Source organism: Macrobrachium nipponense, chromosome 4, assembly GCF_015104395.2.
Source record: "Macrobrachium nipponense isolate FS-2020 chromosome 4, ASM1510439v2, whole genome shotgun sequence".
NCBI classification, from domain to species: domain Eukaryota; kingdom Metazoa; phylum Arthropoda; class Malacostraca; order Decapoda; family Palaemonidae; genus Macrobrachium; species Macrobrachium nipponense.
Genome location: NC_061100.1, coordinates 18,345,327 through 18,359,341, shown reverse-complemented (window position 1 = coordinate 18,359,341; position 14,015 = coordinate 18,345,327). Strand labels below are relative to the sequence as shown.

The following is a 14,015-nucleotide window of genomic DNA, read 5'->3' as shown; positions in this document are numbered from 1 at the left end:
CTTTTCCTGTCAACTAGTAGTTGTCTTCTTGTAGTTGCCGACGGATCTTCGCCTATATATATATTATAATATATATATATTATATATTATATATATAATATATTATTATTATATATTATATTATAAGAAGACAAGAAATTGCGAGAAAGTTAGCTTTCGATAGCGCCTTACCAAAGGCTAATTTGCGGTTTGCAAAAAAAGATATTAGGGTACTTTGGTCTTTATTTACAAAAATTCTACAAAACCTTGGTAGTACAATTAGTAAAGTTGACACAACATAATCAAATTAATTATATGGCTTGGAATATTAATTTACAAACTAATCTACGGAGTTGTGTGACTAGCACAAAAGTTATTATGAAATAATGAGTTTACAATATATGTTTTGAAAAGTATGTGGGCCCGACCTCCTTAATACAACTTTAATAAGAATAAATTTGTTACAATACTTATTACCAATTTGCGCTGTAACCAGTTTTAAAACTCAATGAGATATGCATGGAAAAATTACAGACAACTCTAGTCTTTAGAGAGCGGACAGATTCATACACTTTCGTAAATAGCATCTTATAATTTCTAACATCAACATCACACAGTGTTTAGTTGTCATGATAAACAAATATAAAAATTACAGATTTGTACAGCTGATAAATAATATCCTTATCTGAAATATGTAGAAATGGGGCTTATGATGTTGTTAAATGAAAATATGTTTGCACGAACAGTGTGGGGCGGGGGATCCTAGTTCCCAAAATTAATAGAACAATTATGTCTTCAAAACCATCGAAAAAGTAATCAGTAACCATTAAAGGAATAACCATTGGACATTAAGTCACAAGTGAGCAAACAAATCTCTGAGTAAAGCCTGAAAATGCTTTGTAAAACAACAGATTTTTTATTTTTAGGAATCTCCATTTCCATGTTTTGCTCTGTTCTCATATGAAATGGAACGTTTCATTCTGTACTTTAGCATAATGACAAACGAATACCTGTGATTGAACGAAACACATGAAGGTGTATTCTGTGATACAGAGATGTCACCTTACGCCTATGCATCCAAAAATCACATCCTATATTTGAGCTATATTTTATACGAACATTTTACAAGAAGGTTCTTTGCAAAAGCACCAAGCAACCAATACTATGACTCTACAGCTGATGCCTGTTTAAGATGCCTTTGAATGTTGGCCTTCTCCCGAGCCCTAGCGCGCTTCTCCTCGTCAGTCACAATGCAAACTTTGGGCGACGAGCCGTCAGGAGGATCATGAACGATGTATATCGTCAGACCACAGTCAGCACAAACGGCAGTCATTAAAAAGGTCACAATATTCACGGTGAAATCTTGAGGACTTATCTTGGCGTAACAGTTAGGGCACTCTGTAACAGAGTGCCGAACCACGTAGTAAAATCCATTCAAAGGGGTCTCAACATAACTAACTTTCGAGTCGTCCTTTGAGAAGTGGTTTCTCTTTCTAATGCCAGATATCCACTCTGACTTTCTCCTCTTCCTGACTTGCAGTATTTTCTTCCCATTTAGAGGCCCTAAATGCTTATATGAATTCTTATAGGGTGAACCTTTGTTGAGTACTTTGGTAGGGATCAAAGAAGCAGTGCTCTGATCTTGGCGATTTACCAAAATGCTTACCTTGTCATCAGGATTCACCGAGTCAGGCAGAACAGGAACATTTCTGATGTTTTGCGAGTGACCTTGTAGTGAGTCATTCATGTCAGAGCTAATTGTACGATTACTGTCACTGCTATTATAAGTGGAACGTTCATTGCAATCAATGTGTCTCTTTGTAACTGTGCTTGCTTTTTCCTTGGGCTTCTTACCACCTTGTTTGAAGCACAAAACTGCTTCTTTCCAGGGAAATTCGTGTTTCTGTGAATCCATCCCACTGACATAAGCTCTTACATGATGAGGTTTGTCTATCAGCGATGCTCTGCAAGAGGTACCGTTTTCTAAGTACTGCTTTGAAAGATGCAATTCCAGACTCTCCAGAGGATCCACACAATACTGCAGTACGTGCTCACATGGGCTCCTCTTGGCCCCGACCTGAAAATCCTGACAGTTTTCAAACAATGCTGGGCATTTAATGCAACGCACCCCTCCAAACAGTATGTGCTCTGATAAATTTTCAGTTTTGATGATTTTATCACAAATAAAGCACTTCAGAGAAGTCACTGGGAGTATCTTTTGTCTCTTTTGGGATGCCTCAGAAACACTACGTGATGAGTTCTTAGGTTTGCCTGGCATTGTTACAGTTTTGTTTTATTTCCACTGACCTCTGGATAATATAAGTTTCAGTGTCACTTCTACCTACAGTAATATTTTCTAACACCTCCAGCTCAGACTGGCTGAATTCGACGTTACTTTCTAAATTTCAGTCTTCTTACTGAGTGAAAATGTAGAACGTGCTCTTTGAGGAAACTGAGTGGTTCACTTTGTTAGATGACGCAAAGTAACATTATTATGATTTGCTTTTTCACATTGGGCTTATAATGAGAATGATTCTTCAGCTTCTTTTTTTAACAATTTCAGGAGAACAACAACTTTGTTTTTTTGGAGTGTTTGGTGCTATACAGTTTTCCTGAAAAAAGGAAAGAACTATGATTATGTAAAAATCAAGAAAAATGGCATTATAACAGGCATACATCAACATTCCATTACAGCATCATGTAAACCATTAGTTCCAGTTTTTTAGTTTTATCTATTTCCTTTTCAATATTGATTAAAAAGCCTCATCCAATCCCCTCGCAATAATCTCTCCAGGTCATGATGTGAAAACAGCTGTATAAATCTAAAATTATCAAATCGGCAACTTTGCAAGTTTGTTAGCAGCCTGTAAATAAGACTATCTTTGAGGGATCATATTAATAATGCAGTGAAATACAGCAACTTCTAGTTGATTAACAAATGCACTTTGGCGGTAAATTTCAGTCGCTGATAGCACTAACAAGAACATTTGTAAAAATTCCAAAATCTGTTTCGTTGCCAAAATTTTAAAAACACACTGAACATGTAGAATGTAATTTTCTTGAATATAACTGTATTTTTATTAAACTTATTATAAGGTAAGCTGAGATCAGGACCAAATTGGTCTAATCACTTACTATTACCCTCTAGAGTGGTCTGAACATTGGTTTCATTTGATCTTAAGCTTAGATCATTCATCAACTAGTTGAATGAATAAGAGAGATAGAGAGATGTCTTAATCCACTAATATATACCACTGGAGTTTATATCTGTTGGTTGCGGATGGTCTTTGATGCAATGTTAGTGACTCCTAATAAGTATAGGTACTCCAGAATATCACTTGAACATCACTTAACAGTCATAAGTCTGTTTAAGATGCAACTGTATATTACATACATAAAATAATCCTGTCCCGTTACAGTATTCATGCTAGCTTTGCTCTTATCTGCCAAGAAATTGAGATAAATAACATTGCTTGCCAGTACTGCAATGACACTTTCCATATCTTATTCCACTATGTAACAGTCTCAAGTTGTAGCACTTATAGGCAAGTTATTTAGCATTATTACAGTAGTGGAGAAGCTATATAAATTGTAAGTTCACCACAGAGACAAAATGTTTTAGTGTATGATGCTGCACAACATAAGTGATTCACAAAAAAAAAGGTGTTCCACCCTCATATAAATATTCTGCTTGAAATTTCTTGATTTACACAGAATTCGTTTTCGTACAGTGAAACTTCATTTTTGATTTGGATGAAACAACAACCTAACTTCTCACTATGGGAGTCCAGTCCCATGAGTAATCCACAGATAAACAGGTAAGTTCCACAAAGGTTTCCACTTAGCTTGGCACTTCTAGACAACCCCTCTCAAAACACTTTACTTCACTGAATTACAAAACAGTTTATTTCACTGAACACCAAAACACTGTTTATTTCACTGAATTCTGAACTGCCACCTTTTGTGAAGCACTGTAACGTATCACTTTTTGTTTCTGCATAAATGTTAATGCCACTTCTGTATACAATAACAACAAAGCTCATCATAATATATGCAATATCTAAATTTTCATCTTTGAAACTTTTTCCACGATTTATCACCAAGTAACACCATGACGACATGAGGAGGCTGATCCAAGATCTAGAAGGGTTCACAATATGTTATTTAGTTTGCATTCCATTAAATTTGCATGATACCTTGTTAAAATGCTTTATGCTAATTATCAAATTGCTAATGTAATCCATAACACGGGAAATATTTGAAACAGAGACTATGCTCCATCCCCCTAGGGAAAGATAATGGCACTCAGCTAGGAGCCCCTGATGGATCACATGCTGTATAATCCAGACTCAGTTTCACTAAACAAAAGCAACAGGATGAAATATTTTCATGTTCACCTCTTTATATAATGGAAGTTAGGTAATAAAAAAAACACTTCTGGCAAGTCCAAATAGCGAAGCTGTTCCTACACTACAACCTGCGATCCCAGAGAACAAAGGCAGACTGCAGTACAACCCACATTTCTCCAGCTCGGCAACCGCCATTTCACCTTCCTTCCCCTGTCGGTCGCCCCGGCAGGCAGCCCACTCCAGCAGAGGCCCCGACCCAGCCAACTGAGAAGTCAATTTCCTCAGATCCGTTTGTATCTCTGGCTGACTGGACAGGTTTTGGCTTGTTTGGTGTTACTCGATATGGGAATCGTTTATTAATTATAAGAGGAATGTTTGTTGATGTTTCCCATTCGTTATCAGTTGTTAAATTGCACGAAAAGAGTTTCCCACTAGATATTATTTTTGAAAAAGAGAGCAAATAGGGGAATATGAGTTTGTCAACTTTTTCGTGGTATATGAAAACGCCACCATTCTGCGACTTTGCATGGAAAATAGGACACAATGTGTTGAACGATTGGATTAGAAAATCATCGAGTGGTTAAGATGCTACGAAAACAAGGTTAGAGCAAAACTCAAACAAGCAAAGACATACACAGCACAGGAACAACATGGCAGGCTGTAGTACCTCTCTGATCACAAGACCCCTTACAACTAAACCCCTCCCCCCCAAGCTCCTTCTCTCCCCCACTACGAAAGCTCTCACGCTGACTCAAGTTCTCCCTAACTCTCTCTTTCTCTCTTTACCTCTCTCGCTCGCCCTCTTGGTTCTGCTCTTGACAGAGTGGCGCGCCAGCCACTCGAGTCCACTCGTCCTAACCCCCTACCCTCTCCCCCAGCACCTCCCCCAGGGGCGTACATAGTCTCACGCCACTACTACGTGCAACCTTCTGGCGTCTCTACTGTGTGCCTTGCAACACGGGCGAAAACTTTCTCCGTCTATTTTCCTCTTCATTTTCCTTTCGTTGGGAATAGACAGACAGTGATGCTCCAGAACGCCTTGCAGTCTCGACAGTCTCTGTAGGAATCACAGACAGTCATAGCATTTACGTCTTGCTTTTCAAATGGCGCAGAAAAATCTGCAGGATTCCCAGGGCCGTACTTTTTTATAAACTGTTCTTTAAGTTTCCTATGAGTTGCTTTTCGGTCCTACCTCGGTGCTCCTCCGTCTGTTCACCGGATATCGCGTTCATTTCCAGCCTTCATTCAAAAAACATCTCTCGTAACGACCTCCTTAAGCGAAGTCACCAAATGGAATAAATTCCGAGGTGCCTGGAATAGCAACCTTCTTTATATGAATATTTACTTTTCATGCTACGCCTCTCTATGTTAACATGCAGAGTACCAAGGTCTAGAGAATATTCTTGAGACCTTGCACTGTGCAACGTAAGGTGAATAGACATTGAAGACATCGACAATCTAGAATGTATCATAGAATTCAGTCACTTATTACGTTTTATGAAGCTTTGCGACGTCTTGCATTCAGTTCTGAGTGTGGCTATCTGTCTCTCTTTCTAGACTACAATTACAATGGACCAACGGTCATCTCTTTCTTCATTATTGGCACAACAGGCAGAGGCACCTGTCATTCTAGTTTACTCTTAAAAACATTTTCATCCGAATTCTTAAAATGAGAAATATCACACGTACATACCATTCATCAGGTAACTGCTTTCCTTTACAGCACAAAAAAAAAAAAAATACTCTCTGGACACACGTCATCAAGGTCCTACACCGAGCTCCACTGACAGCTGAAGCTATTTTTTTTTTTTTCAGGGGGGCGCCCTCTACCCACAAAAACTAAAGTTATTTTCTTAGGGAAGCCCCCACAAAAAAAGCGAAGCTATTTCTTTTAAGGGGGGCACAAGAAAAAAAAATAGATGAAGCTATTTCTTTTAGGTCCCCCAAGAAAAAAATAGCGGAGACCACCAAGAAGAAAGGTACCTAAAAGTAATGTCTTAGAGTTGGACCCCCCCCCCCCCTCCAAAAGAAATCTGAAGTTAATTTTATAGGCCTCCGCCCCCAAGAAAAACCAGCTAGCCCAAAGGTATAAAGATACCTGAAGCTAATTCTTAGAGTCCCCCCCCCCCCCCCCCCCCTCCACAAGAAAAACCAGCTAGCCTAAAGGTATTTTTATATAGCCTATAAAAATGTTATAAAATCATTATTAACAGGACGTAAAAGAAATATTCTTGTCATATAACTAATTGAATAATACTGATACTGATTCTTACTTTATCCGAACTTATGCCAATAAACGATCCAACCCGATGGACCCGCTATAAAGTCTTATATGTGGGTATACTGATACAGACAGTGTTCGTGTCTTTGTTTAATCTATGGCACAATATGCTGTCGACAAAAGCCCATAAGTTACGAAGGAGATGTGTTCCTTATTGCATCTGCTAGGCAAGTAATGACACTTGTGACCAGACCCTTATATTCAGTCTTATCACTTCCATAGGAAATACAGGGACGATCATGCAACAGTTTCACGTCGATTGTACAGTTGTACAGTATTTGAAATGTTTGTATTCTGTATTTGACATCGGCTGCAGAGGCGAAGTGTTACGGTGAAATTGAGCGAATGGTAAGATATGGGCAATGACTCTGATCTAGAACAGGAATCCGGGTAAAAATGGCGACAGGTAAAAAAAGCTCACTGGAGAAAGTCACAGGAAAAAGTCACAGGGTAAAAGTCACCGGAAAAAAATCACAGGAAAAAGTCAGAAAAAAAGTAAGAAAAAAGTCACAGGGAAAAAAGTAACAAGAAAAAGGCACAGAAAAAAATTCACGGGAAAAAAGGTCACAGGAAAAAAGTCACAGGAAAAAGTCACAGGAAAAAAGTAAAAAAAATCACAGGAAAAAAGTCACAGTAAAAAATTCACAGGAAAAAGTCACAGGAAAAAATCACAGGAAAAAGTCAGAAAAAAAGTCAGAAAAAAGTCACGGGAAAAAAGGTCACAGGAAAAAAGTCACAGGAAAAGGTCACAGGAAAAAGTCAGAAAAAAAGTCAGAAAAAAGTCACAGGAAAAGGTCACAGGAAAAAGTCAGAAAAAAAGTCAGAAAAAAGTCACAGGAAAAAATCACAGGAAAAAGTCAGAAAAAAAGTCAGAAAAAAGTCACGGGAAAAAAGGTCACAGGAAAAAAGTCACAGGAAAAAAGTCACAGGAAAAGGTCACAGGAAAAAGTCACGAGAAACCATCACAGAAAAAAGTCAAAGGGAAAAGGGTCACAGAAAAAAAATCACAGGAAAAATGTCACAGAAAAAAGTCACAGGAAAAAAGCCACAGGGAAAAAATCACAGGAAAAAATTCACAGGGAAAAAATCACAGGAAAAAATTCACAAGAAGAGTAACAGGAAAAAGTGACATTAATCTTTCCTGTATGTTGATCCCCAAGGGTTTTAACGTGGTATGTGTCCATCTTTGCGGTGAGCTTAAAACAGGCTAATTGGGGGATTACCATAAAAACATAAGGAAAAGACTACAAATATAAAAATAATGATCCCAAGAAATATTGCAAATTTTCCCACTATGACTTTATTACCGGTCACTCTACAGCAGATATAGTTAATAAAATGAACTTTGCCATAGATTCGTCTGGTTTCATTAGTTTGCAAGTTAGTACAGTCATAAGAGTAGGGAAAGAATCTGACATGGCTTTTGAAGAGAGAGAGAGAGAGAGAGAGAGAGAGAGAGAGAGAGAGAGAGAGAGAGAGAGAGTGGGGGATATATTATTTTTGAATGGACAAGCAACACATTATCTTTGGCTCCATTTCCAGCAGGAGAGAGAGAGAGAGAGAGAGAGAGAGGAAAATACCTTGCTCATGAACAACTGAGCAACACTTTGTACTTTGTTCCATTGGCACACTTCTGAATGGAGAGAGAGAGAGAGGAAAATATATTCTCCATGAATAGACAAACAAAACATTGTCTTTGGCTTCATTGCCATAGGTCTCTGGAGTTATGTATGGGTGAGGGGTTGGGGTGGGGGGGATCGTGGGACTACAGAATAAAAAAATCTCAGCAATTGGAACTGTGTGGCGTTATAGTAAATATATAGTATTAAAAGAGACTATTTCATTAATCTACTTTTGATTTTATGGCAAAATTCAAACCATATAACGCTTTGACCTTTTAAAAATAAACAAATGACAGTTTACATGTGTTATCTACACCGAAGGTTCATTGCATTGCAATAGCGAAGCCAAGATATCTGTCACAACCAAATAATGTTTTCTCTTTGAATCTATTTACGAGCTTATTGCGATGACACTATACATAGTACGCAAAAACACAATGGGTTACAAAAATTTGTGTATTAATGACAAAATAGAATTAATCTATGTATTAGGCCTGAATGACCCAGAGAATAGAAAAATAATAATAATACCAGAGCAGTTTCTAAGACTTAAAGGCTAAATATATAAATAGCACCAAAACAAATGGCAAAATGCGTGTTCAACACTTCTATTGTTGGACACCAAAGAATCTCTCTCACCAAACCTCTCGTTCCCTGTAATATGCAAGCAGCGCTTAAGTAAACACTGGGGTTGACAGCCTTGCTCCCTAAGTCAACAGACCTCGCTCTGATCACTAAACCAGGTCCGAGTGGGGAATGTGAACGAGACTGGCTCATCGATTTCCGAAGTAGCATGCTAAAGAAGAGGAAGAGTCCAGGGAAGGCAATCCTCCGGTGCCCCTAAGACGTGGTGGTAGCAGTGTGGAAGACAGTGAGAGAAGAAGAGATCTTACATTGAAAAAGTCGAGACAGATTGCTTGAAGAGTCCATGTTTGTTAGAGGATGAGAGGCAAGCCAGAATATAAAGGAGAGTTCAGTTGTGTGGATTGCTAACCTAGGTTCATCTCATATATAAAAACGTAAAGTAAAAGGATAAACCATAAGTTAATATGGCTTGAAAAGCCAAGTCAAGCCAGGGAGAGACCTGGGAAAATTGCTGGATTTGTTGGCAAGACACAGAAACTTATTCAGCCAACCATGCCAGTTATGGTAAAACTGCAAAACATGTACTTATGTTTTACACTGTCAATATTCCCTATTTGGCACTGAAGCCTATCATACTAGAAGCTGGTGGTATAGAAAGGATGTTGACAAATAAAAAAGAACAAAGTACCATCCTATGTATATAAAGGTTTAAATAAAACCAAATATGACGGCTTTCAGGAAGGATTGTTAAGAAGTAAATTTTGCAATCACCTCATAGTTTGCCCCTGATTCTAATCATTGTTTGGACATCAAGGTTCATTCGAATAAATGGGGGTTTTAATTAGTATTTAGATAAAATAACTTCTGTAATACTAGTGTTACAATTAAACGAAGGCACAACGACCCATAAGTCCTCAAAAGAACCTGAAATTCCATTTTACGGGTATTTCAGAATGTTAGTCTTTGCAAAGGTGGGAAAGAGAGCACTATCTACAACGTTTCGTGAGAATGAAACTGCTTTATTGTATTAGAGGAAAATTTCTGCCTGGCTGGAGGAACTAGTAGTGAACCAGGATGCAGGAAACTAATTGAGGGCCCACTGAATTTGAAAATTAGCAGAGTAGGTTGAGTTTCCACTGATGTTGAGAGGTAGCAGTGTCGGTCGAGTTCTGACTGATGATGAGAGGTAGCAGAGTGAGCCGAGTGTCCACTAAATTTGAGAACTAGCAGAGTGGGCTGATGTCCACTGAATTTGAGAAATAGCAGAGTGGATTGAGTTCCCACTGATGTTGAGAGGTAGCAGAGTGGGCTGAGTGTCCACTGAATTTGAGAACTAGCAAAGTGGGCTGAATGTCCACTGATGTTGAGAAGTAGCAGAGTGGGCTGAGTGTCCACTTTTGAGAAATAGCAGGGTATGCCGAGTGCCCACTGAATTTGATGGATGTACTCCACGGGTATCAAGATGTGTGTAGTCCGAGTTTGTGTCCACCTTACAGATTTTAGAACGTATCGCATGAGTGGGCTAGGTGTCCTCAACTTTTGTTGATTTTTTGCTAGCAAATGATGTGGCGCTATTCTTAGTAGGATTGATGCTCTCACAATTGAATGTGTTCTTGAAGGGTAGACAGTTAGTGGGTCATGACGTGTCCACTGATTTTGAGAACTAGGAGAGTGGGCTGAATGTCCACTGATGTTGAGAAGTAGCAGAGTGGGCTGAGTGTCCACTTTTGAGAATAGCAGGGTATGCCGAGTGCCCACTGAATTTGAGAAGTAACATGGTATGCTGAGTGCCCATTGAATTTGAGAACTAGCAGAGTGGGCCGAGTTCCAACTGATGTTGAGAAAATGATTCTTTATGGGACACAATCCAACACCAATTACATTACATATCTCCTCATGATGCAAATGCCACGTTCCAACATACAAGCTTCTGAAGCGAAGATGAGGTAGGGTCACCACTCCAGTGTCAAAGAGTTCTTGAAATTCTGAACATTTCTTAAGACATCCTAATGATTTTGGTGTTGTTCAACCTTGACTGACTGTGTGTGACCGTCTACAGTGGGGAAAAAAATAGGTAGATCCCAAACCACGGGCTAGTTTTAGCTGTAGGACTAAAGAAACTGAAATAAAGCCTGTCTTTTCACGTCCTTTGCGGGTGTAAAAGGCTGGTTCTACAAGGCAAAGAAAGAAGTCAATCCAGTAAACAGAAGACTTGTATGAAGAAGTAAAGCGCATTTACAAAACTCGGTTAGTTTACGAGTAAGAATCAATAGGTCTTAAGCAACTATGGTATAGACCAATTTTTGTAGTATATTATAAATAGCGAGTTGTAGTTTTATAAAATAGATTATTTTTTGTTTATATCAACAGACATTCATATATATATATATATATATATATATATATATATATATATATATGTATATATATATATATATATATATATATATATATAATATATTATATATATATAGAATGTCTGTTGATATAAACAAAAAATAATCTATTTTATAAAACTACAACTCGCTATTTATAATATACTACAAAAATCGGTCTTTACCACACACACACACACACACACACACACACACACACACACACACACACACACATATATATATATATATATATATATATATATATATATATATATATATATATATATATTTTATATATATATATATTAGAATATACTTATTTATATGGTAAATGGGGAGTAATGCTACCCGAGTACATGCCTCATATATAACGTATTTTGTTACTCTCTCGATCAATAGTAAATCTAACGTTAGCGTGTTGCCCAGTCGTATGACTAGATCAAGTAGGAGAGAGAGAGAGAGAGAGAGAGAGAGAGAGATAAGATAAACTTATCCGTGATATGGTAAGCCTACTCAGGAAAACACTCTCAAACTTCATGCATTTAGCACTTTATTATTTACAAGTATTAGAAATTGATTTATGATTATGTTACAATTCATAAAGTAATCGAGTTTCGTCGTAAATTCGTTAAAGGTGATAAATTTTATATGCATTAATAATTTTAATAGCTTAAGTATTCCTAAAAAAAAGTACTGCTTTAAATCCAGAGTAACAGGCCCATCACAAAAAATTATTTATGTGAAAATGTCGGGGTCAAAATAAAAAATGGAATATAGATTTCAGAAGCGTATTCAAAATATTCCTAAAAGTTCCAATCCTCAAATGGTTTTTTATGCTTGTTTAATAAGGAGCCGTATATACTTCATAGTCACTGAATCCAGCCACAGATATCCTAAGTAAAGCATAACTGTGGTCCCTCTTTTTGGAAAACAGATTATGTATTTTTAACTTTATATATATTTTTAACTTTATATATTAACTCAACGAACACTTTAATACTTGAATCTGGAGAGGCCTTTAAGTAAAACTACTTAAATGTGTCATAAGATACATTTAAGTAGTTTTACTCTTAAGAAATTTTAAGCACCTAGGCCTATCTGTGATTCCTGACAAACACACACATACATACCTACATATATAGGCTCGTAAGGGAATGCTGTAGATGAGGAATAAAATAAATATGGAAGAGAGGGACGCCGAGAAATGGGTGAAAATTGCAATTTTCCGTGAAAGTTACAAACATAGATCAATAAACGTCCTTTCCTGAGGACGTAACGCTTACAAAATGAATTCACTGACCATGGAAACAAACCCTACCATTGCACATTTCATCTTTTTGAAAATGAATACTAAAACGCACCTATGAAAAAACCTACTTGGAACTATTGCAAATGTTTGAGAATATAATTTAACTTTGCAAAATATTTATGACATATCACCAGGAGCAGTCATGGTAACTTACGGCCAGAACAATATAAAAAAAGAGAGTGCACCAACAGGGGATTATAATAAACTAGTCTCCCATAAATAAGGTGCTTGGCATTCGGTGCTCTATTATTCTAAAAAGAAGTCTTATAGAAAACGTACATAAGTTAATGCAAAACTAAGGTAATTTGGAAGTGCCTTTGTCAATTTAATAAGATTGCAACATAAATTTATACATAAATACCAGAATACAAATACCAGAATAGGTCTCTTCAGGTAGAGTAAATTTATAATATACATCTTATGTTCAATTAAGGAGTATTTCACAGTGAATTTGCTTCTGTTCGACTGTCACAAATCATTACATCCTATTAAATATACAAATATACTATTTTCAAAAGATTTATTTAATGCGAATATTGGTACGGCAGCCGTATCCTGATCGTGATAGATATTGGTACGGCTGTGAATTGCGCCTGCGCGAACCCTTGTTTATCGCCTCAGGCATAATTATGATCAGTGACAGCAAGGAAATGGCGATCAAGCAACGTGAACCGTGTAATAACAAATCAGTTTTCGCCGAAAAAACAGATGGTTTTAGGTTTCAACGACCTAAAAAAAGGTAATAGAGTCAAATTTCCAGAAATTGTATATCCGTAGGTCACGAACGATCGAATCGGCCCTGAAAAGAGCTCCGAAGAGAAGATTTAAAGATTTGAGGCCTAGCTAGTAAAGTAGTGCAACAGTCAGCAGTGCGTCCAATATGGGAATCATGCTCTTAATAAAGACCTGATTTGGATAATTACTTGCGATTGATTAGGCCGTCTACCAGAGGATCGACTTTGGTAATTTTCCTTACCACCATGAATACAGCAGAGCACGATTTCTGTGTATTTCAAATCTTCTTTGAATCTCCTCTTCGGAGCTCTTATCAGGGCCGATTCGATCGTTCGTGACCTACGGATATACAATTTCTGGAAGTTTGACTCTTCGTAGACGTCTATTGCATTTTTCAGCTTGTTGAAACCTGAAAACATCTCTTTTTCGGCGAAAACTGATGTATTATTACACGGTTCAGAGGAGATTCAAAAAGATTAAATTTTGAAGTACACAGATAGATTAGTTTAGTTTTATTTTTCAGTATATAGTCAAAATCTGTTTAAGTATTAATGTAATTGTTTGTATTTTCATTTACTGTCAAAATGTTTTGGTGCTTTGGTGATGACAGTATGGTGCTTCACTTTGACATTTGAACTGAACATGTTCAGTAAACAATTCAGTTCTACTATAGTTACCTACTACTGTTGTTAATCTTCTAGTGCCGTACCTATAGCTCTTAGCAACAGTGTACGGCAACTGCTGTATGATTAGCAAACTGGTAAAGGATACGACTAA

At 37.3% G+C, this 14,015-nt stretch overlaps 1 protein-coding gene across 1 annotated transcript; it reads right to left on the bottom strand.

Annotated features, from left to right (window-relative positions):
- Nucleotides 1–213: 213 nt before the first annotated feature.
- LOC135211565 (uncharacterized) lies at nucleotides 214–4,522 on the bottom strand. The gene has a single exon (XM_064244865.1). The coding sequence runs from the start codon at nucleotides 2,255–2,257 to the stop codon at nucleotides 1,142–1,144; it is 1,116 nt and encodes a 371-aa protein (XP_064100935.1). The 5' UTR covers nucleotides 2,258–4,522; the 3' UTR covers nucleotides 214–1,141.
- Nucleotides 4,523–14,015: the final 9,493 nt, after the last annotated feature.